The sequence below is a fragment of the Lampetra fluviatilis genome, chromosome 34 (genome assembly GCF_964198595.1).
Source record: "Lampetra fluviatilis chromosome 34, kcLamFluv1.1, whole genome shotgun sequence".
In the NCBI taxonomy this organism is placed as follows: Eukaryota; Metazoa; Chordata; class Hyperoartia; order Petromyzontiformes; family Petromyzontidae; genus Lampetra; species Lampetra fluviatilis.
Window position 1 is genome coordinate 3,650,015 of NC_136308.1, and position 25,306 is coordinate 3,675,320.

The 25,306-nt window shown below is 52.8% G+C and overlaps 1 protein-coding gene across 4 annotated transcripts in view; it reads left to right on the forward strand.

The window, feature by feature from the left end:
* GATA2 (GATA binding protein 2) overlaps positions 1-25,306 on the forward strand; it is a 38,490-nt gene that overhangs the window by 10,478 nt on the left and 2,706 nt on the right. Inside the window, exons 1-5 of one of the 4 annotated variants that reach the window (XM_078872572.1) lie at positions 4,130-4,520; positions 6,318-6,565; positions 11,931-12,713; positions 15,572-15,715; positions 17,708-17,856. In XM_078872572.1, coding sequence (XP_078728698.1) covers positions 6,325-6,565; positions 11,931-12,713; positions 15,572-15,715; positions 17,708-17,856 — 1,317 coding nt within the window. In that variant the 5' untranslated portion in view covers positions 4,130-4,520; positions 6,318-6,324. Of the gene's footprint in view, positions 1-4,129; positions 4,521-6,317; positions 6,566-11,930; positions 12,714-15,571; positions 15,716-17,707; positions 17,857-25,306 lie in introns of those variants that run through there. The other 3 variants (XM_078872574.1, XM_078872573.1, XM_078872575.1) reach the window with 3 other exon arrangements.

Below are 25,306 nucleotides of genomic sequence, written 5' to 3' on the forward strand. Positions count from 1 at the left end.
GAGCGACCGAATCGCGTGCGGTCGACTCGAAAACGGCCGGTGGCAGTCTAGATTTGAAGCTTTCGTGACTGTCAGGAATCCATACTCTTTGGTTCTTTCGGTAAAGTCGCGTAGGTATAAAATAAAATAAATCACATTTCACACCCACGTGACTTTTACCGAAAGAACCAACGAGTCAGGACGGAGACATCCACGCCGTGCCGCGGCAACTCAAATTCGAGTGCCGACGTTTCGCTTCTCTGCCGCGTCTCCCTCGCGAGACATCCGGAGCGCCGTCGCCGGCCGCCGCCGCTGCCGCTGCTGCTGGTCGAAGGGGAGAGATGAACAGGAATTAGGGGTTAGGCTCAGAGATGATGGGAGGGGAGGGAGGGAGGGGTGCAGGGGGTGGTGGGGGGTCGAGGGGAGGGGGCCGGGGCTGAGTTCAGTCGCCCTGGGCGTTGGACACCCCTTCAATCACTCCCGTCAGTCGCGATGAACGATGGCGATTGCAGAACACTTCCTATAATAATCACCATTATTTGCTGTAAGGGCGTGCGCGCGCTGTGCATGCGTAAAGCAGTGCAGTTTCGAGACGGGTTCATGCGTAAGTGCAGCGTGATGTACAGCACGTGTGTCAATCCACTGCTGGATGAGTGTCGTGTGTGGCCTGCTGTTGTGATCGAAGATGTGCAGCGTGGCGTTTTGAAACAGATTGCAGTCCGACGATGGGGATGTTCGCTTGACCGACAACACTTGCTTGCTTGGTGTTGTTTTTCGTTTGCGAGTTGGGTGGCTCACCCGAGCGCAACCCAGGCTCAAAGGCTGCGTGGCTTCCGACGCGGGGCGAGATTCGGAGCGAACATCACGGAGTGTGTTTTGTTGTTTTGTCACGCGCAAAAATATACGCAGATGCACGATGCGATGTAACGTTCTTATCCGCCCCTACGGATTGGACATCTGTGGAGGGAGGGGTGGGGGGAAGAGCTTAATAGCTCATCGGATTTAACCCGCAGTATAAATAAATATACTGATGGGACGTTATTATATCCGTGGGATTTTATTTGTACCTTCAAGCGCTTTGAGATGTCACAGTGTGTGTGTACATATATATAAGTGCCCAATACATTGCAATCGTTATCCGTAATTGTAATTTATAATTGTGATAATGGTAATTATTATAATTTACGGTCCTTTGTCAGCCAATTACAGCAAGTAGGATATCCCCTCCGCATGCAATGTGGGTCACGGCGAGGTCGTTTGACCATACTTCACCACGCCCCGTAGATGCGGGGGGAAACCCCATGACCGGGTTTCGGACATCCACTCGTCACTCACTTTCATCCTCGGACGGATGTCGAAGTCAGGAGGGCATCGTGTGCCGCGTCACAATCCAGAATCCCAAACATTTGAGAAGCGTCAGAAATTGCGTTACGAGTGGAATGAGCGGTGACGCGGTGGTTAGCGCACTGCCCTTCGACCCCGGCTCCACTTGAATTCAGAATTTTTTTTTTCAGAATATTTGCATTCGTACTGGAGGAATCCGATGAGCAATAAAGCTCTTTTTCCACAGATGTCCAGTAGTTCCATTCCCGACCACGACGAGCCCTACACGTGAACCCTCCACGGACGAATCCCCAGTCGTCAATCAGTCGACCAGCATGGTGAAGTATGGTCAAACGACCCTGGTGTGGGCAGGCCTTCCCCCCAACGCACGTTCACTCTTGGAGTTGATGTTTACTGTGGCGGTCTCGGTGCCACACGGCGCAGTGTTCATGCCGTCATGTGACGTCAGTGACACACACACGTGTGTTGCGCTTCTGTGACGTCACCGTGTCTATTTCACCAAAATAAAAATGTGCACCCGCGCGCGTAACGAATACAAAGATCCCCCCCCCCCTACTCCCCACGTGTAGCCTTAACAGACTGTTGGGGCAAGTGCTGTCAGCGAGCGCCTATGCTGAAGGCCGGCACGGCACACGATCGTCAATGCATTACGCATTGCAATAGCGAGTGTCTGAGCATAACTAATCACACACGAGAAGATGAACACACGCGCCGTTGCAGATGCCTGCTCATCCAGTAAGCATGTTAATAAACAGCGCGACGCAACATTATCTTGCGGCGCCGATGAGTTTATTTGCTTTTCGTTAATCGACGGAGTTAATTGTTTTCATTTGGCTCAGCAAGCGCCATTCTCTGTCTGTGTGTGTGCAGGCTAATAGTGTAAACGGAATAAGATGGTGTTGATTGAACAGCGCGCGCGCGCGTGCGTGCGTGCGAGAGGTTCGATTCCCACTCACGGCCAACAACCAGTGAATATTATCTGAACCGGTCCTGGGCCTCCCGCTGGTCGACTCGGCCTCAAATGCGTAGCTGATGCGGTGTGTAAACATCGCCACTGGGGAGACAAAGGCGACCGGGCGTGGTGCTGGCCGCCCTCCCCCTCGTGTGCCGTGCCAGCCTTCATAGGTGCTCGCCAACAGCACTTGCCCCAACAGTCTGTTAAGGCTATACGGGGGACCTTTGTGTGTGTGTGTGTGTGCAACTCGGTCAATCGTGACCCCCTGGCAGTGAGCATGCACAACACCGCACGTGGCCTCGAGGTGCACCTAGCCTGGCACAGGCGCCGTGGTGTCGTCCGTTGGTGTGCGTTTATGTTTGTGTCTGTATATTTGCGTACACGCGTGCAGATGTGCGTGCGTGTGTTTGTTTTTCGTGTGAATACTTGCACGCGAATGCACGAGCTGCGCGTGCCTCGCGAAAAGTCGTTCTCGGTGCAGGCGAATTAAAACAAACAACAGAAAGTGAACCGCGTGAACGCTCTCCGCACGACACGCGGCAGGGTTACGCAACCGACGACGACGATGATGTTGTGTGGTTAGCGCATTGCGCTACGAATCCGGCAAACCTAAGCTTGATTCCCGGCCACAATTTGTAACAGCAGTGGCGAAAGATATCTCAACGTATCGCGCACCCTCCGCGTAGGTCGACTCAGCCTTAAATTAATACCTATTACGGTTTGGTAAACGGTCGCATTTTGGGGAGACAAAGGTGGTGGGTCGGGCATGGCTCTGGCCACAGCAAATTCTTGATTCGCCGTGTGCCAGCCTTCATAGGCGCTCGTACGCTCGCTCGCTCGCTGTAATAGCCACGAAGCTGTGCGGTGGAAATCTTTGCATTTATTGTGCGTGTGTACAGAATGCTCGCTCACCCGGCACTTCCACCCAAGCAGGCTGTAGAGGCTTCTCGGGGTATATATATACGTCTTTGTAATAGAGAGCTTCTGAACAGACCCTTACCGCCCGCGTTTCAGAGTCTGATATTTATTAGGCGACCGAAGCGCGCAAAATTGGAAATTGGTGGAACAAAATCTTAAGTGAGTTCCGTGCACCAATTGCAAGCGGCGTGTGGCGGCGCAAAGGGATTGGGGGGGGTGGGGGTTGAGCGCGGGGTTGGTTGGGGGTTAGTTTGAGGGGGAGTGAGGGGTTGGGAGTGGGTGGCGGTGTGTGTGTAGTTTGGGGAGCGGTGGCACAGCGGTTAGCACGCTGCGCTACGAACCTGTTGACCTGAGTTCGTTTCCCGCTCACGACCAACAACAGCGATATCGATTATTCGCACCGGTCCTGGGCCTCCTCCCCTAGGTCGACTGAGCCTCAAGTGAGTACCTGGTGCAGTGTGTAAACATCGCCACTGGGGAGACAAAGGTGGTCGGGCGTGGTGCTGGCCACCCTCCACCCTCGTGTGCCGTGCAGGCCCTTCTTCATAGGTCCTGCTGCTCGCTAACGACACTTGCCTCAAATGTGTGTAAAGGCTACACGGGAGATCTTTGTCTTTTGTGCGTGAGAGTGGCGGGGGGGGGTTACGAGGTTACGAGGTTGGGTTTGGGTCGGACTGGCGCCAGTGAAGAAGCGGGCGAGCTGCGGGGAGGGTGGGAGGGGCGCATTTATGGGTGGGTCTGTCAGCTGGGCGGGTCGGAGAAGAGATGGGGGTTGAAGGGGGGAATGCGTTGAGATGGACTGTGGGTGGTGCTGGCTTTCTTTTGGGGGGGAGGGTGCAGAGGAGGAGGGGAAGGAAGAGGGGTGGGCTTTTTGCCCTCGAACGCGTACATACACGCACGCGCGCGCACACACGCAGGCACGCGCGCGGCGCTACGACTCGACTCACACACACACACCTCCCTCTCTGCCTGGCGCTCGGTCCATTGTACCCCTCGCTCTGGCATTAGCGCGGTCCACCAGTACGAGAAGCACTCACTCACCCACCGCACGCGCACAGCGCGCACGCACCGCGCGAAGAGCGAAGCGAATTCGAGGCGACATCGCGTCGTTGTTCCTGGCTCCGGGTGCATCCCTCGATCGTCGTCGCGCGAGTCCTTGCCACGCGCGCCACAGCACTTCTTCGGTCGCCGCACGCAATTTGACGACGTTTCGTCGACTTTATTCGGAGTACGTTTGAATTATATTAGCGATCTCTGTGTTCATATCCGTGGATCGTCTGAAGAGTCGGCAACTGCTTCCTCCGGCGGTAGATGGTAAAACAAAGTAAGAGAGCGTGCACTCTGTAATGACAGCTCACACGCACACACACGCGGAGAGGAACGCACACGCACGAGACGTCGCAAGTTACTGGTAAAGTAAAGTAAGAGGGAGCGGTGGCGCAGTGGTTAGCGCACCGCGCGTCGCTGCGATCAGCAGACGTGTGTAGAGTTCCGCTGGCGGCCTCAGTTGAGCTCCGTGGCGAGTGATAGACACCCGAAACTCTCCACACCCTTCACACCGAAGCACTTTAACCAAGCCGCATTGACCAGCGTGGCGAGGTATGGTCAAATAACCCCCAAACGACCGTCACGGTATGCGGAGGGGCTCCGCGTCTGTTGAACGATGGTTTAAAATAATATTTTTGGAGGAAAGTTATGTTTGCAAGAGAGAACGCGCAAGGATTTAAAAAATAAATGTACGTTAATATACGCAGTCTTTTTTCGCATATTTGTCTGCAGACATACAAGCGTATACACACGCAAATATGGAAATACACAAGCATTGTTTTACGCGGTGCATTGAACTAATAATGTATTACGCGTCGTGTGTTCCGGATAAATATTCGTTACGCGGTGTATAATGTTCATAATGTACGGGATACATTTCAATATTTAATGGTCAGCTAAGAATGTGCAACTATGATTACTAACGCTATTCATGCTGTTACGCGTTAGTTTGATCGCGCAGTAAGTGTTGAATGACATTGTATATCGTATAAACATCGTCTATATATCGTATATATATAGCTAAACATACCACACGTGTAATGATTCGTTGTTGGTGGAGCTTCGCTACGCACGCAACGTTAATTCATATTCCGCGTAATCGCATGTATGTATGTTGTGTGTATGTATGTTGTGTGTATGAATGTTGTGTGTATGTATGTTGTGTGTATGAATGTTGTGTGTATGTATGTTGTGTGTATGTATGTTGTGTATGTATGTTGTGTGTATGTATGTTGTGTGTATGTATGTTGTGTGTATGTATGTTGAACTTCTTTCACACCGTACGTAGCCAACCGTGCTAACCGGACGTGCGGAAATCATCACCTTTGTAGTCGTCTATTTTATCGACCTTTACGGGTTTTTATTTTTGCTTCAACGCCGATGTCGAGATCCTTTGATGTGTGTGCGTGCTACGATGTGTCTCGTTCGCTGCTGCGACGCCTTCGCTCGACTCAACCGTCGTGTTCACGGTGCATCCGTAACCGACTTGAAATCCACGTGGTGGTTTTTTTTCTTTCCATTATTTTACTTTTAACGCATTTAGAACCAAAGCCCGCGCGCGTTCTCAATCTCACGAGCGCGAGACCCAAGTGTCGCTTTGAGATGCGAGGGTTGGCGGGTCACGTCGACGTTTGCCAAACTCTGCACGCCCGCTTGGTTACGAGGCGGTGGCCAGCAGGTGGCAGTACAGCAAGTGGGCTTGTGAAACCCGCACGTGCGGAACTTTGAGCGCCTGAGTGTCGGGCATCTCAAAGGGTTCGGCCACGTTTGCGATGTTCGCCCCCGTTCCTTGTTTGTTGATTTTCTTAAAGATAACGAGTGTTTGCTTGGTGCGCAGTAGGAACGTGGGAAGGGGGGGTGGTGGTGGTCATTCTGAATTCCTTGCACCGTGGGCCCTATTAACCACGCGCTTCGCTTGCCGGATGGACACGTGATGCATATTCTATTATCCCAAGCGCGCATTCTGATTGACACCCTGTTATCTCCCGCTGCTCTTCGCCCTCCCCTGCCTCTCTCCTTCCCTGCCTCTCCAAATCCTCCCTTCCCCTCGTTCCCCACACCGGTGGTGACACAGAGCCGGCATGGAGGTGAGCTCCGAACAGCCCCGATGGATTTCGCATCCAAACGCCGTGCTGAGCGGCGCGCAGCACCCGATGGAGCAGCTGCCACACGGGGCTTACGCTGAGCCCTCTCAGCTGCTGCCCCCGGACGAGGTGGACGTGTTCTTCAATCACCTGGACGGGCAGGGCAACCCCGTGTCCCCCTACTACGCGAGCCCGGCGCACGCCCGCGCCGCCGTGCACGGCTACAGGCAGACGCACAGTGAGTCGACGCCGTCCTCTCCATCACCACCCCCCCCACACACACCGCTTTCCGTGTCATCTTCATCATCATCTTAACCTTCATCATCGTCTTCATCGTGTGTCTACGCAACCCTCCCCCCGTGTCATCATCGTCATCATCGTCGTCTTCACCATCATCATCTTCACGATCATAATCGTCACCATCATCATCGTCTTCACCATCATCATCATCTTCACCACCATCACAATCATCTTCACCATCATCACCATTATCACCGTGTGTGCACGCTGACCTCACCACCCCTGCACGAACCATAATCACCATCACCACCATCACCGTCTACGCGTGCTTTTCTCGGTGTGCCGGTCAATCATCGCCCCACTCGTCTCACCGCGGTCGCCCCACAGAGTTCCTCCCTCGTCCGGTCTCAACTGGGCTCAGAGCGGACTTCAGCCCCTGTGAAATCCCGGCATACAGGAGCAGACCAGCTGTGTCGTCTTTCGCGTTGTTAAGCGCGTTGTGCATTTTAGTTATATTTCCCTACCCGGAATGATGTTCGACGTTTCGCGCACACTTGCCGACAGCTCTTTTAAGCATCGAGGTTCTAAGTTGCTGAAACAATCCTTGCATTAAAAATAAGAACACGTTTCACCCTCTCTGGCAACGAAACAGGTGTTAATTTGTTTAAACACCAAGTAGATCGCTTTTGCAAGGAAAGACGTCTGCATTAACTACACACACCAAAAAAAACAGGTCCCATGATATCATCCTGGCATTGATATTCTATCTCACGCTGTGTGCGTCTCTCTGAGATAAGGGCCATTGTCCGAAACGTCTGCCTGCTGTGCGATTAAGCTCGTCAGCGGCGCTTTTTATGGGGGTTCAGCGTCACACTCTGCTGAGCGGGCGTCGAATGAGTTGGTTCCTCGGTGACGGGAGGTGAGGGTTCAATACGAGACTGAATCCGCACCCCGAGCCTTTGGGCTTAAGCTGCCTGCCCCGATGGTGAGGGCGATCAAATATCATCGCCGTAATTCTAGGGGGTTGCAAATTTATAAACAAATGGTTTTCCGTTGTTTTGTTGTTGTTGTTGTTTTTATTCTAGACTGGATTCATCGTGCCAAATTCGAGTGCGTTAGCCCTTCGGCAATTTTATTTGCAGCATTCGCTCACTCAGTCTACCGTAGACACTACATTTGATTGTTTTTTTTCGTACAAGTCAGTGTTAATTACCAAAACAGCTTCTTGTGTGGTAGCAGCACATCTGCCAATAACAGTTAATCTGTTTTTATAAAACTGTATATCGTTTTATTCATACTGTGCACATTATTGCATCGGGCAGATGGTAGAATTGGACATCCGTGCTTAACTACTAATAACATTCGTTAGAATTAAAGTGAATTCACAATTCGGCTTTGTGACGCTCCAAAGTCGAAGTTTATCGATGGCAAATCGCCTCGTGCGGTCCAGGCACTTTGCACCGATTGGTGAGAATTAGCAAAACGGCAAACTTCGGATGCGTTGAGCTGCAACGTGGACGTTTCTCACGTGCGTGGAATTAATTTCGGGTCACTGACGTGGAGATGAATGATGTCCGTTGGTATCCTGACGTCAATATTAGCGGTGCAATACACGGCTTACGTAACTGCGTGCATACGTTTGTCTCTCAGTCCTGCCAGCGGCGATGTTACGGCATATCAGAGGTTGACTATACATTTATGAATACATTGACGTGAAAACGTAACTTAATATTGTGCTATTTCGTTTATACAAATTATATTTCGACCACACACATGGTACGTGCTACGTCCACATGCGTACAGATCTCTCTTATAGCCTTACAGGCCAGCAGGCACACGAGGGGGTGGGTGGTCACCACCACGCCCGACCGCCTTTGTCTCCCCAGTGGCGATGGTTACACACCGCACCAGGTACTCATTTGAGGTTGAGTCGACCTAGCGGAGGCCCAGGACCGGTTCAGATAATCGTCACTGGTGTTTGCCGTGAGCGGGAATCGAACCCGGGTCGCCAGGTTCGTAGTGCAGCACGCTAACCACTACACTACCGCTCCCCTCACACATACACACACACACAAGCACAAGCACGCACACACACATACACACACACAAGCACACGCACGCGCGCGCAGCGCATTCCTGTTAAAACCACGCACACGCTGGGGTTTGCGGGACGCGCATGCCGACTGCCAGATAGGTTAAGGCAGCAATGTGGGAAAGTGTGAGGTGCGGTGTGACTCGTTATCTCGACTTGAGGGTTCCCGTCTCCCCTTTCTCCACTGCTCGTTCACTCAGAATCGTCGACTCAGAAAAATAAAAAGGCACAGGCGTACACTTAACCGGACCGGCGAGGTAGCGACTTTTGTTTTGCCGCTGGGTCGTCTCGGTGTGATTCCCAACCCACGGCTTATGGCTACGCACTGGACCTTCTGCTTGGGTCGCTCTTGACTGAAGTGGATCTGGGTGTCAGTCGCGAGGTCATCATCGTGGGCAATTAAATTCCCCGTGAAGGAACGAGTAAGACCGTCGTGTGTGTGTATCTCTCCATCACGGTGCGTGAGCTCGAATGGCACGTGGAGAATGGTCTGGAACTCAAGTGAGATGTCCGTAGCGAGGTTACAGCTCTGGCCGATGTTTGTTTTGCCGATAATGCAACGTGGGATTATTAATTGCAAAAGGTTCCGTTATATATCTTGCTTATCAAGTGAGCGGCAATAGAGGGGGCTTGTCGATTATCATTCTGCGAGCGGCTCTGAGCCACTCGGGTTTGGAATTCCACAGTTCAATTCGGAGCAGCAGCAGCAGTGGCAACACCACGAATTGTCACAATGCCATCTCTTCCTTTTTATTTATTGTCGCGGCAAAGCTTCCCTGAGTCCCGAGGTTCCGTCCGCAGGAGGGGACCCTCGCCAGCCATTGCTCTCCCTTCCGAGGCTTAGAGTTTGTGTTCGGTGACGTGAGATGTTTATTTACGGAGGCAAATCGTACGAAGGGCGTTTTAAAGGCAGACAATTTGCGCTCTCCCTCGATAGACCAGTGCAGTGGATACACGGCATCAGGCCAAGCGTCTGAACGCGACTTCCAAATGCCTTCCGTAAGCCACACGTTGTCACGCACAAGCGCACGCGCGCACGCGCGCTCACCCCTCAGACTTATCAGACAACAAACGTGGCCAACGATAGTCGTAGGTTTGCTGTGCGCTCGATGCAATTGGAAACAAACGGATGTTGGCCACAGCGAAATTATTGCCCCCTCTCCAGAATCCCTCGATTTGTGCGGATGAGTTGCGTGCAAGCGGTGCGTGATCATCGCTTACCTGCCGCATCGAAGCGATGGGCCCACACGTGGCCACTGGACGTCTGGGCCGGCTAAGGCCCTCTGGGTTTTCCCAGCCCCCTTGGAGTACGAGGTGCTGCTATTCACCACCCCCCCCCCAACAAACACCCACCCCATCACGTTCAGTTAGAAGGTTATTAACGCTGCAAGTAAATGCGTCTACAGAGAGCCGTTCGCGAGCACGATGCGAAATTTGAAGGCACTGCTTCGTGTAAACGCATCTGTGATGCGCACACACGCACACTTAATCTGCGTGCCCTACTATGTAATTCGGTACATGATAATACCTGGATACACACAGTACACTCACTAGATATCTCTGCAAAGTAATTAATTAATTAACTTGACACACTTAAGCACTCACTCATTCACTTCCTCTCTTGCTCACTCACTCATTCGTTCGCGCACTCAATCATTCACTCCCCTCAGTTTACTCACCAACTCGTTCACCAACCCACTCGGTCACTCACTCGCTCGCCCGCCCGCCCCTTCGCTCGCTCACTCGTGTCACATTGAAGGATCGGTTTGCAGCTGAAGGAATGCCGTAAAAGCTTGGATTTAAAATACCACGAGACGAGCCGACGAGAGAGCACGGACACCCAGCGATGCGTGATACAAGTACAGTATGCAGAGGCAGATAAAGAAGCAGAGGTTTGGGTAAGAGCTATGAAGAGTGGAGGATTTGCACTCCACCTGCCTGTCACGATGGTGCCTGACGCACCCCGACCCCGATGCACGTGTGCAACCAGCCACTCGTTGATTGGCTGAAGACATCGTCAATATACGTAGAGGGCGACAGAGCTTGGGCAATTGTTTGTAGGTGGGGCTTACCGCCTGGTTGCTGCTGCTACCTTGCAGCGAGAGATGCCACGTGCCTCAGTGACTGCGCTGCTTTATATTGAAAACTAACAAACAAGAAAACGTAAACTGGTGCACCAATTATTGCCTTTCCGCAGTTTTTGACCGGCGGATAAACAATTCTTCATATGGTCAACGCAGCACAGTGACATCTTATCAAATCAAGTTATTTTCATGTATTAATCTTCAGAATATATATGTATAACATGCAACCCTTCGTCAATCCACTGCTGGATTAAGGACTCCCACACCGGCGGGCGGGTTAGTCACGGGAATTGCTTGACCATACGTCACCACTCTGGTTCAGTGTAAGTTGGTGAAGAGGAATCGGGGGCAAGAAATGAAGGGCTGGTTCAGATATCGCACCAGCTACTGATTTGAGGCTGAGTCGACCTGGGGGAGGCCCAGGACCGGTTCCGATAACCGTCACCGGTCCTACACACACGCGCATGCAAAGATCTCTCTGTCAATTTGAATCGGCACTCTGTACGCTAATGCGGGACGTGTTTAACAATCATTGGGCTCGTGAAGTGTGTTACAAAAGTGCAGGCGATCTACACAACACGTTGCACATCGGTGATAACTTCGGGGAAACACTTTGACATGGCGGGACTTCGACGGACTCCCATTACGGGCGGCTGTCGAGTGTGTAGGCGGTGCAACTGCACCAGACTCCCACAGGCCACAGTGGTGGTGGTGTCTGGCTCATTGGGGAGCGGTGGCGCAGCGGTTAGGGTGCCATGCTACGAACCCGGCGACACGAGTTCGATTCCCGCTCACGGCCAACACCGGTGACGCTTATCTGAACCGGACCTAGGCCTCCCCTAGATCGACTCAGCCTCAAATGGGTACCTGGTACGGTGTGCGTAAACATCCCCTCTGGGGAGACAAAGGCGGTCGGACGTGGTGTTGACCACCCACCCCCTCGTGTACCGTCCTGGCCATTTAACAGCGCTTGCCCCAACAGATTGTTAAAGGCTACGGAGGCGAGTGGATCTTTGGTGTGCAACTGCTGCGTGACGCATTGTTTTGGCACGTCGTTCGACGTTTCTCCGCACGCGCCGGGAAGCGGGCTCTGCCTGACCGTCATGTGTGTGCGCGTGTGTCCTGTGTGCGTGTGTGTGTGCGCGTGTGTCCTGTGTGCGTGTGTGTGTGCGCGCGTGTCCCAGCAGGCGGCTTCGCCGGCGCCCAGGTGTGCCGGCCGCACATCCTGCCGGGGCCGGCCGGCCTCTCGTGGCTCGATGGCGGCAAGGCGCTGGGCGCTCACCACCCGCACAGCCCCGCCGCCTGGAGCGTCTCCCCGTTCGGCAAGTCGGCCCTGCACGCCGCCCACGCCCACCACCCGCACGCCCACCACCCGCACCACCCCCACCCGGGCAGCCTGGCCGGCTACAGCCCCGGCGGCGGCGGCGGCGGCGGCAGCGGGGTGGCGTCGGCCGCCAGCCCGCACCACCACCACCACCACCTGTTCGGCTTCTCGTCGACGCCGCCCAAGGACTCGGCGCACAGTCCGGTGGACGCGCCAGGCGGCGGGGCCGGGGCCGCTGGCGGCGGAGCCGGCGGAGGAGGAGGAGGCGGAGGAGGGGGTGGAGGTGGCCGCGGCACGCAGAGAGATGAAATGGACAAGGAGCAGATGCACCAGCAGCAGCAGCAGCACGGCCAGAAGAATGCGTTTGCACTGCACCAGCAGCAGCAGCAGCAGCAGCACCAGCAGCAGCAGCAGCAGGGAGGTGGTGGGGATCAGGGTGGACTCAAGTTGGAGAGCTGCAGTCCGCCCCGAAGCGGGGAGCATCCAGCCGCCTCGGCGACGCACCACCCCATCCCCATGTACCCGCACTACCTGGCCGGCGGGCCCAATTACGGTGACCCGCTCTACCCCCACGGGGGGCTGCTGGGGGGTTCCCCCGTGGGGTTCACCCCGAAGCCGCGCAGCAAGTCGCGAACGTCCGCAGGTAGTGAACCCCGACACCGACTCTCTCTCTCCACCTCCCCCTCTCTCCCATCTTCCCTCCCCCCCAAGCCTCCCCTGTCACCGTCACTTTGCTGGCGTGCGTGCGTGTGCTTGGAGTGGCCACTTGCAGCACCGCGCGGAGCCAGGCCACAGTGCAGTTGGAACAATTGGCAAGTGCTGGGCCAGCGGTGGGGATGGGGGGGGGGGGATAAGGGAAAGTTTAAGGGCACCCCAATTGGCGCAAGGCTGTTGACAAAAATATTAAACGGGGCGTGCAACAAATCGAACTCGGATACTTAATAAAAAAACACGAAATGCTAGAAAAATGTATCAAAATTCTCTGCCGCACGATTACGATATTTTAACTAATAATGTCACACAGCCGCGATATAATTAAGTCCCATGTGTCTAGGCCATCATCATCAGCATCATGTTTATTCTAGTCATGTGGGTCAACCCAAACATGAATTCTGTTCAGAGCCTACGACGGGCTGACAAAATTTGCCCAACGGTGCCGATCGGTCCCAGATTCCGTCCTCTTTGCACGAGTTCGCACCGTGGGCAGCCGAGGTTCACGATTCGTCAACGAGTTGCGCATCCATCGATTTCATTTGCCCACTAAAATCGGTAGAAACCGGCCCGGAATTTGCTTCCTTAAACAGCGATGGATCTCCGAACAGAGATCTCGAATATGTACGGCATCTCATTCCATTGCAAAAAAAATGTAACTGGCCAAACATCCCAATGGCAGGACTCTCTTGGAAAAAAGAGAATCAAGACTCAAATTATGCTTTCCTGGATAAAAAAAATGAGAAAGCGTAATGATAATTACGTAATTGCAATAGTGGTGGATGATATACTCTATGGTTATACAACACGGCCTATGTTTCCAGTGAAGAGGTTCTGCAGTCCAACTCAGATACCTACGCCAGCTCTAGGGTGAATTCTAGAGTTAGTGAAGAGTGTAGAGGTGATTCTGATGGTTAAATATTTGACAGAAATCCAGGAGGTGTGCAAGTAGGCCGTTTGTAGTTGGTTTTCAGGGCACTCCAACCTAACTTTTTTTCGAAAATGTGATGTGATTTTTTTTTTAAACCAGGTAAGGCCCACTGACCTATGCGGTGCTCTTTCAGAAGCGACCAGACCACAAATGATGAAGTGGCTTTATGAAGTGGCTTATCACGTGGAAATCTATAGCAGCCAACTACTCTCAATAAAGGTTGATTCTAAATGTTGAAGGAAAAACCGGGGCACCCGGAGAACAATCCACGCGACCACGGGGAGAGAGACACGCAAAATCCAATTATACAGCAGCAGGCGTCGGGGTCGGTAACGAACCCACGACCTCCCGTATACCAGGCGAGGTAGTTATCTCTCCCCCGCGCTGCCCAGTGACTCGTATGGCAGTGACATCACTGGAGGCCCGAGGTGGCTGCACCTGAATGTAAATTGAACTTCCTTCAATTTTCAATTAAGGACAAAAAAAATTCAAAAATCGAGCCTGCGACGAGGGCCCTTTACACGTGTTCCCGCCACGATAACGACCAATCGTTCGTTGCGTTTCATATCGGTCGCGAAAGCCTACCTGTTAAACTTCATGCTGTGTGTCAATGCGAAGTCGCCACTGAAATGTCGTGTTAGCGTTCGTGCGCGCGCGCGTGTGTGTGCGCATGTGTGTGCGCATGTGTGTGTGCGCGTGTGTGTGCGCGCGCGTGTGTGCGCATGTGTGTGCATGTGTGTGTGCGCGCGTGTGTGCGCGTGTGTGTGTGTGTTTTCGGATAAAGGGGGCGAGGGACGTTTGCGAGGTTTGCGCCGTATTGTTACGTGCATGCCACTGCCCACATGTCGTCGCCATAGCGAAATGTTCTCCCCGCCCGTGAATATGACCGAGAGCGCGATGCAAAGCGTAGTCAGGAGCAGACCAAACCCCGCTGTGTTTGTGCCGTCCGTCATTCATGCACCACGCGCGCAACTCGCCAGCCCAAAACCTGCCCAGAGCATAAGGTCAGGGTGGGTGGGTGGGGGGGGAGAGTTGAATAGAAAGGCAGAATCGCAGCATTATTATTATTTTATTGGAATACGCGCGTGTACAATTTGGCCTCAGCGACGCAAAAAAAAAGTGAAACAGGCTACGCGCGTGATTGTCTGCAGCTGCGCATCCCGACCAAAAGCCCAGTTTGCCTCGACGGAGGATTCGGTGATTTGAAAAATCACGATGATGATGATGCTGATAAAAATGTACTCCACGGCTCGGAATGTCGCGGGGAAATTTCTCGGTGCATCGTTTCGCAGCGGATCGAGACTGGCGAGTGGACGATGCCAGTTAGATAATATGAACCACTATCGGTCGAGGCATCTGCTTCAACTCTGAGCGTAAAGCAGTGATAAATTGATTGCACCGCTGTAGTTGGCGGTCATGGCGCGTATGTTAAAAAATATTGAACGGTGAACTTGAACTCGCGCCGATGTCTGGGTTCCGATTATTCGCGTTGGCCGGACAGTTTGTCCAGTGGGTCACATTCGCGATGGCTTCAGTGAGGGCTGGAACGCGTGCCCGGCCACAACGATCGCTTTTGGCGCGTTACCGATCGCAAAACGTTGTCCCTGTCAGAGGGCGGACGCTCTCGAGAGAAGCCGCGGCGCGCCACGCAGGGTCACGGCGCCCACATATTTGTCGAGCTCACCCGCAATGGTCGATCGATGTAAAACATATTTTTTGTCATGCGTAAAAAAAAATAACGGTTCATTTGCTGTGGTTTCGCGGACATCCCCGGCGCAAAGGAGATGTGCGCATCACGTTAGCGGAATAATCACCTTTTAAGTATGTTCTCAAATCAATAAACCATTACCTGTTGCTGCCAGGCCACCCGGTCCTGGCTCCAGAATCTCGCTTCATGCCTGGTGCCTCGACTTTCCACCTCCCCATGCAGCACGATGCCACCTCCTCACATCCCTGGCCTTCCTCTGGGCATGAGAGCTTGGAGCTCAACCTCAAATATCCTTTCGGTGAGCTTCCTTTCCTGCTCCATTTGGTCCAAAAACAGCAAAGCTAAAAGAGAAAAAGCCCCAAACACGAAACCAATTGTTTGCTTTTTGAAATTTTCTTTTTGTCACGTGATTTTGTTCTGACATTTTTTTTCTGCACCTGCCTTCGACACACATCGCGTAGACGTTCGGCAATCGCTGAGGCGGCGCGTTGAGGGGAGGGGGGGGGACGCCCCGTGCGAGCGAAATCGCTTCTTTCCTCCCAAACCGCATCGTGGTTAACGAACGATGTGCAATTCGGTTTTGAAATCTCGCTCCCAACACCGTTGCCTTCTGTCCGCTCGCTGGCCATCGTTGATGTTTCGTTGTAGAACGCCAGCGCTGAGCCCCCCCACCCTCAACCCTTTTGAAGCCTCTTGAATTAAATGCAGCTCGTTTAAATTGCAAGACGCATTTATGGACCGACAGAGTGATTTCGCGTTATTGTGCACCGAATTGAGGCTTCGCAGTTTAAAAAATTCCCACGCCCCCGTCCAATGATGCGCAGTTGCCTGACAATATGTGCCGCACATCACGATCAAACGTAACGTTCAAATTATTAGTCTAGTTATGACTGCGTTTTTACACACAACGATTAACCGCCAATGACACTCCCCGTGTCATTGTAGGGGGGGGGGGGGCAGCTTCTAATGCACGAACACTTCCGCTACCCCAAGAGGCAATTGTGAGCGTAATTATGAATCGTCAAACCGAGGAATTCTAAATAAAACGAGCCCAAAAAGCTCCGAATCTCCACTCTTTTTTTTACGCACAGGCTTCACCGCTCCACCCAGACGGAACGCACGCGCTTGTTCACACGCGGAACGCACACACGCGCTTTGTTCATACGCGGAACGCCTGCCAGCCCCCGCCTCGTACCCACTTGCATCGCGCTCTCTAACGCCCGACGAAATGTAACTTACTTTTTTTCGTTACATTTAACACGAAAACTGCCCCAAGTATAAAATGCAGCTCATAAAACGCGAACCTGCCTGTTTTACGCACGACGTATCCGCTGTTGTTGTTTCGTCTCCCTTTAAAGTGTCTCGCCAGATACGATGCCGCGCATAACCTCTCTGTGGATATTACGCGAGCTGAGAAGCGCAAAATGTGCCTGGAAATTTTGCAGCGACCTGAAATGAGTTTTATTTGCGCTGTTTGTTTCTGTGCTTCTGTGCGCGTGTGTGTGTCCGCATTACGTGAATGGGCTACGTAAGCTGACAATTGAACCCTTACCCTAACTCCAGCCCAGGGATATGATTTGACGCTTGCAGGGTCATAGACTGCAGACATCGTTGAGATTAGAACGTTGGTCGTAGGGGTTGAGATTTAGGTTAGTGGTCACCGAGAGACTCAAGCTGAACCGACATTCTGCGAAGAATTCGAATGCAAAGTGATTGCCTGGTTCATATTGGCATAATTCTGAAGTGCTTGTGAGCAGATGGCTGCTGTTTCATTGGCTGTGGCGATTGTTTTTAAGTGTCACCTCGATATAGAATAGTGCCAAACGCGCTTTGCACCACGCTCTCTGACTCCCAACAAGCTGTAACGATTCGAAACGATGACCCCAATCGGAGCATCGCCTACAAAAGGGAGACTCGCGCTCCTGTTGGCCGGGATGGTGCAAAATATCGCGCGCTTCAAAACCACAACCGCGTTCAGACGCCGCTTTAGAAACACAGTTCAGGCCTTCATTTCAGTCGGGCATATCGTAGGTCGGCACACCACATCCAGTATACCTTTCGCTGTGACTGCTAGGCAAGCGTCACCTGTTCTAGTCTTCCAGCTACTCGGAAGTAAAAAGTAAAAAAAAAGTAAAAAAAAAATCAGCGAGAAACGTATCCCTGCAAGCGTCAGAGTCGTTCATACCAGGGGCTGGATGCAAACCTACGCTGCGCGAGCGCGGGTACCGGCGTCGCTGGAAGCGGCCGTCTGAAACGTTTGCGTGGCGTGTGTGCCGTTGCTCTCTCGCAGCCGAAGGGCGCGAGTGCGTCAACTGCGGAGCGACGTCCACCCCGCTGTGGCGCCGGGATGGCACGGGCCACTACCTGTGCAACGCGTGCGGCCTCTACCACAAGATGAACGGGCAGAACCGGCCCCTCATCAAGCCCAAGCGCCGGCTGGTGAGTGCGAGCGAGCGTGTGAGCGGGCGACCGTTTGAGCGAGCGAGCGAGCAAGTGAGGAGCGTGAGTTGGCACAGTATGGGGTGGGCACAGGTGGTGCATCGGGCCAGTCATATCGGTTAGACCACCCATGGCACCACCTTACCCGTGACCTCCTGTCAGCGAGCCTTTCGACACGTGGCCTCAAAGTGCACCTGACCTGGCACAGGCGCCGTGGTGACGTCGTCATCACTGAGTGGCGAATGGCGGCTGTTCGTGTTGGTGTCGGTGAGCGAATGGCACTTGTCCCAACAGCCTGTGCAGGCCACACCGGGGTACCTTTGCCTTTGTGCCGATCCGCAGAAAGTTGGCACATGCGGTGCGTTCGCCAGTCACATGGGTCAGTCGACCCCATAGCGCCTGGGTCTGCCCGCGCGACCTCCTGCCAGCGAGCGAAGCTGCCTTCCCCACGTCACGTGACAGCCCAGCACGAGCATCATGGTGACGTCACCGTCGCTTTAGTGGCGCACGGAGGCTGTCGTTGCTGTGTGTTGAGATATCACGCTCGACGCCGACTGTAGCCGCAGCCTGGCGTAGGACCCGGGCTTCGTAGCGCCGCGTGAAAACCCACTGCTCCACTGCCCCATGCACTCCACGTAACCACAGCGAGCGTGAGCGATACGGCTCGCGTAGAGATTTGGGTTTCGGGCTATGATGAGGGCAATAATGTTTGAGCTACGGTTTGGATAAGGGCTTGGGTTGTCTTTGCTGTAATTTTATAAAGTTCAGCAAACAAAAGGAACACGCGCCAAACGCGGTGGACGCGAATAATTTAGCGACAAAAAAATTTGAACATCGTAGAATCAACATAGAAGTCACGTTCCTGAGTTTCCGGGGAAGTGTCCCGCTGCCATGCAAATTCAATGGGGTCAAACACGCTCGCTTCACGCGCCCACGAGCACATGCGCACACACGTTGCGTAACCTACGCTCGAGCGCAACATGCGGTTAGAATAAGCACGATTGCGTATTGTCCGTATCGTGGGCTTAACTCGTCAAAGAATACTTTCTGGGGGTCTGGTTCGCCAGAGTACTAAACTCATTCAACTATTTATTTATTTTACGAGGTAAGGCCCACTGAGCTATATCGCTCTTTTTCCAGAAGCAACCTGGCCACAAATGGTAACTCAACGAAGTGGCTTATCGCGTGGAGATTTTTACCAGCAGCCAAATACACTAAAGGTGCGATGTTGATTCTAAATGTTGAGGTAAGAAAAAACGGAGGACTCGGAGAAAAATCCACGCAACCACGGGGAGAGAGAGAGACACGCAAACTCCAAATTTACAGGCGTCAGGGTCGGGATCGAACCCACGACCTCCTGCATACCAGGCGAGGTAGTTAACATCAAAATTGTGCTGGGCGCTGATATTGTTTGTGGGACGCCGGCCGGCGAGTAATCCGGCACTGTTCCATGATATTTTGTAAACACGTAGATCGTAAACAGCGAGCCATCCTTGACCACGGGATGCAGACGTGCCGTATCGCTCGCTTGGCTGAGCAGCAACCCGTCAAAAAGATGAACTCCTGTGATTAAACGAGTTTGATTGGCAGCTCCTTTGTCCCTCTCAAGGCCACGGCAGAGCGGTTTTGACGACTCACAACTCTCACAATCTGGCTCCGCACAGAGTCCGTGCACCACCTGGTCACGACACACACAGGACTATGATGTAGACATATAATAAAAAACAAAAAAAATCTAACAAAAAGCTGGGATCCCCTGTATAGTCTTTATCGGGTTGTTGGGGCAAGCGCTGTTGTTCGTGGAGCGGCGCCGATGAAGGCTGGCATGGCACATGAGGGGGCGGGTGGCCAACACCACGCCCGGCCACCTTTGTCTCCCCAGCAGCGATGCTTTACACATCGCACCAGTTGCTCATTTCAGGCTGAGTTGACCTAGGGGAGACCCAGGTCAGGTATTCAGATATCCGCCACTGTTGTCGGTTGTGAGCGGGAATCGAACTCAGGTCGCCGGGTTCGTATTGCGGTGCTCCAACCATTACGCCACCAGTGGTGGCGTAGCTATCGAGTGTGTAGGCGGTGCAACTGCCATCGGGCCCCACGTGCCAGAGGGGCGCAGAGAAAGGGGATACAAACATGACCATGGGGGAGGGGGGGAGGTTGAAGATTGGACAGGAGAGAGTGGTGTAGGCATTACATTTCTGGCACCACGACCTATCATCATCATCACCACGACCTATCATCATCACCACGACCTATCATCATCATCATCACCACGACCTATCATCATCATCACAACCTATCATCATCACGACCTATTATCATCATCACCACGCCTATTATCATCATCACGACCTATCATCATCACAACCTATCATCATCACGACATATCATCATCATAATCACGACCTATCATCATCATCACCACGACCTATCATCATCATCATCACCACGACCTATCATCATCATCATCATCACCACGACCTTCGTCGATTGTGCCCACCCGTGCCTCCCCAGCCACTGACTCCATCCAGGGAACGTCGCTTCACGACGTTCGCTGTGCACTACCGCCTTGCGCATCCTCCAGCTTTGTTGACCCAAGCCCTCAAATCAAAAAAAACTAAAATCATTTTGTTTTATTCTCATCTAGGGAAGACCCAGTGAGCTGTGTGGCTGGTTTTTTTCCAGAAGCGACCTGGCCACAACTGATAGCTTAACGAAGTGGCTGATCATCACGTGGAAATGTACAGCAGCCAAATACAAAAACGCGTGATGTTGATTCTAAATGTGGAGGGAAAAACCAGAGGACCCGGAGGAAAATCTACGTGACCACAGGGAGAGAGAGACACCGCAAACTCCAAATATACAGTCGTCGTCAGGGTCGGGATCGAACCCATGGACCTCCTGCATACCACGGGAGGTAGTTCACGTCTCTCCGCCTTGGCTAAGCCCAGCGTGCGTTGAGCGCCGCTCCCAATCCCACAAACAGAGCCACGGAGGCTCGCGCGGCGCCGTGGGGAGCCGCACCTTTGTATTTGTCGTCATTAGGTTTCACAAACAACGGAAATGCTGTCACTGTGGCCCCCAGCGCTGGCACGGCGGGCACACAGTAGGCACGGTGGCACAATGCCACTCGCGACAATGGCGTTTGTGAATCTATTGTTGTTGTTGTCGTCGTCGTTGTTGTTATTGTAATTTCTGGAAGAGAGGGAGAGAGCGAGGTTTTGGGATGGGGAGAGAAAGTTAGCAACTTATAAACAAACATACGCGCAGGTCCGTTTTATAACATTAATAATAGTGATTGTAAGAATGGTGGTGGTGGTGGTGATAACTTACAAGCCCTTTGCCAATCCACCGCTGTATTGGATGAGAGTTGCTGATGTTAGCCCTGGACGGGAATCGAGCTTAAGTGAGCTGATTATCGTGCCACCATTGCACCACACATAGACACACACACTCGAATTGTATATATATATTATTAATATAATAATACACGTTAGTTATTCTTTATTATTTTGGTTCCTATAACTGTGACACTAATGGCAATTAATAAAACAACAATAGTGTCCCTTCATTGGGGGAAATGTCTGACTAGAATTTTACAGGCTGTTTTTCAAGAGCTTCCTGAAATCATAATGTTTGGCCAAATTGATGACATTTTGTGTTTCGTTGATCAAACAAAGTAACGATGGGAGCAGTGCTCATCTCTCGCGTTTACTCGGTGGCAATTCCACATTCTCATGGTTGGGATGAGTCCGGGTCTATGAGATATCCCACAAAAGTGGTGCTTGCGTCAATGGCTCTCAAAGCGAATGAACGGCTGAGCGAGCTGTGGGGTGCGAATTTGAACCTCCAGGTTTTGGATTGCCAGCGGCGCATTCATAACCACTCCCATCGCCAAGTCAGAACTTAAATTAAATATATTCACGTAACGTCCGTGGAATTGGTCAACGTACATAAATCGTGGTCGAAATGTTTAGAGAACATTTCATGAATTTACATTCAACGCCACTGCCACAACTTTGATGTTATATCAGGGTTTTTTCCCCCATGCCTGGTGATAAGGATTTGCGTTGTTAATACGCCTACTGTGAGGGCAGTGTTACTTTTGTCCGTGCCAAATTACTTCTCAAAACTCGATTGAATCCCTTCCTTAAAACATCTTGTGCGTGCGTGTGTGTGTACAAACCTGTACCTGTCGACTCAGCCTTAGGTCGACTCAGACTTAAACAAGTACCCGGTGCGACGTTCAATAATCATGCACTGGGGAGACAAAGACAGATATATCGTGGTATTGACCACATCGCGCGCCTGCAAATGGCTAAAACGAGCGATTCCCCCCATAATTATAAACTCCACGTACAGAGGAATCGCCAATGTCAGACAGTCGATTTTGCAACGGTAAACACATCACCCGCATGCCCACCGACGATCAAGCCGTCGTCCACGTTCCACGAACCCCGATGCCGTGCGCACAGGGCGTTGGATGCGGTCCGTTCTGCGCGCAGCGGAAACACGACGCTCGGGCAAGATTAGCCCGCCCGAGTGAACGCGCAGCCCCGATCGCCGGGGGCCCTTTCATTTTTAATTCGTCGCTGCACGCCAACGAGCAGCACAAACGCACGCGGGGTCGGGTTCTTCTTTTTATATATATATACCGCCCTTCGTTCCGCGTGCGCCCGTGCATTCGTTTGTGTCGATGTCCGTCGTCGTGGCACGGAGCTCGCCCTGCTGAGGGTGTCGAGGGGGTGTGACGTTCGAGGAGAGAGCGCGCAGCGCGATGCTCGGCGGTCGAGCGTACTCAGCGGGTGCCGCCGTGCCCACTTGCCCCGTCGGTCAATGCAGCCGGGCGGGGCCACCTTTGCCCTTAGATACGATTTGTGTGCGCAGTGACGGTAGCGCCCGCACGGTTGGCATGCGCCTGGGTTCCAGGAACGAAGTGGGGATGCCCTCCTGCACACTCTGCTAGCTACGCCACGGGATATGTAGAACATTTACATATCATGGCCGTGGTTCTGTGTAATTGTATCGTGATGGCGGGCTGCTTAACACTGAACCAGCTTGAACAAAGTGATCAGCTGGACAGGTGACTCGTAATTTTTTTTCTACATAGAATTTACAGGATTAACAGAGTGCATTGTCTGCTGAAATGAACCCACGACTCTAACATCAGCCCACAATTCTAACATCAAGCCGCGATCCTAACACCAGCCCACAATTCTACTCGGACGTCATTTACAACAACGCTAGGACATCGTGTGCCATTGTAATAGCCCCCACCCCCCGCCGATCCCAACTCGCGTAAACAATTTAAAGAACTCTGCGTAACCGCGGCACCCCAGGTCTCCCATTGGCCAAGAGATAAAGTATCTTGCGAGATGGCTCCCGCCAGATTAGACCGGACGAGGACGACGTTGGCTGATGGGCCGCTGATAGGGAGGATTATCGGAATCTCCACGTGGCAGCGAGCGCGAGTGTCGCAATGTCGTCGTCCCACCGCCGTGGTGAGTGAGAGAGAGAGAGAAGCTTGTGACGCCAGTTAGGCGGCCAGCGGTCAGCAAAGGCATGGGCTCATCGCTCGATGTCAAACGCTTCTGAGTGAGACAAAAACACCAGCTCCGCGCTGTTGCAATCCTGCCCAGCCGTGGTTTTCTGGCGCTCGTTGTGCATCTTCGCTACGAAGGAAAACATCGCCTCCGTATCGCGCCTGTTGTTTTTTTGCCTTCACGAACCGAAGCTACGGTTGTAGATTTCCATTCGGTGGGAATTCCCGTGAATTTCCCTGTCGGATGGCAGAAGCCATCTTTGCAAATCCCACATTGCCAGAAGGTGTCAATCCTGTGAGAACGTTTCGATGCAATGCCAGGGTCCGGCAGATTGTGCGGCCACGTCCCTCCGTACAGCCTACATCTGGCACCGTCAAAGGGCCTCTGTCTGGCCCTTTGAAGGATGCCACAGAGGGTCAACATTCCTGAGAATGACACTCGGTCCGGTAATGGTCACATGATGCCTATGGATTGTTCCTTCCGGCGATGGAAATGCCAGTCCTAGTTCAGGATTTGTGGAAAAGTACAGGGACCGAGTTGTGAAATAGCCTACTGGACATCAGTGGGAAAGAGCTCATCGGATTCCTCCGTGTATAAATACAGATCCTGATTCTGAGCCAAATGTCCATGCCATCCGTATGAATGAACATCAATAAGTTGCGTAACATCAGTGAAGAGTTGTGGAGGTGCTGGCACAGTGGTTAGCGCACTCTGTGCTATGGACCTGGCGTGGTGAAGTATGGTCAAACAACCGCCATGCCCTGTCCATCGTGGTGGGAGACTGCCTTTACTCCGGTTATATATGTGACTGAGCGACATGTCTCCTTGGGTCATCCCACGCAACAGCGGATGGTGATGTGTTGTTATTGTTGTAGATCGCTACAGGTAGGTCGCAGAGCGTGGGGCCTGCTGTCAGTGCGACCAGGTTGGACATGGAATGTGACCGCTCCCCAAGCCTCAGCCCGTCTTCCCTGCTGAGCCCCGTCTGGCTCGTTGACTTGAGCGCGATGTTCACTTCGTGGCTTCTGCTGCTGATGGCCCTGCTAGAACGAATCCCCATTGTTTAACTGCCATTGACCGGGCACTTCACAGCTCAAGCCTCCTGTCACCTGCTATGCCCAATCAGTCTCTCATCTAAGGACCAACCAGGCTTCAACTCGCTTAGCGTCGGAGATCTGATGAGGATTGGGCCACAGCCAAGGTTTATTTGGTCTACTTAACACGCAGCAGGCTTTCGCGACCAATATTATTCGTACTAAAGGTTCATGGGTTGGCTACGTACGGTGCGATAGAAGTCCACCACGCGTGCGCGCGCAGGACCACCGATGTTGACCGCCTCACGGAGCGGTGGTTATTTCATCGACCCCAGAAGGGATGACGGGCCGAGTGACACCCCAATCGGGAGTAGTGAGGAGTTGACGTCCACTGCGAGGGAATTGTCTAGGCGGTTTCTTTTTTTGTTTCGCGATCCAAACCCCCCCACAAGCCCCCCGAACGCGCTTCGGTAAAAATGTCTTCATCTGCCCAGACGAGTGGCGAGGAGGGGGGTTAGCCGAGCCGCTGTTGACGAAGGCCGCGCCAGCGGTAGATCTTCCGCATTCCCGTGGCAGAGACCAGTACGTTTATAGGACGCCCACCGTTGTACGTGTTTACGTATGTTGAACTTCTTTCGCACCCTACGTGGCTAATCGGAGGTGCGGAGAGGAGGACAACAGACTAAACGCAACAAAGCAGTTCTAAAGAACTTATTTTTCAATTTAAAAGCGCATTGTGTGGTTTCCTAATATCGGACGGAAGAGCGCTCCAGATGGCCACAGAAGCACATCTGAAAGCGCGTTCGTTGCGGCGACCGTCTTTGTTCGACGGCCAGCCAAAGAAAATCTGCTGCCGCCGCAGCAGAGATAACC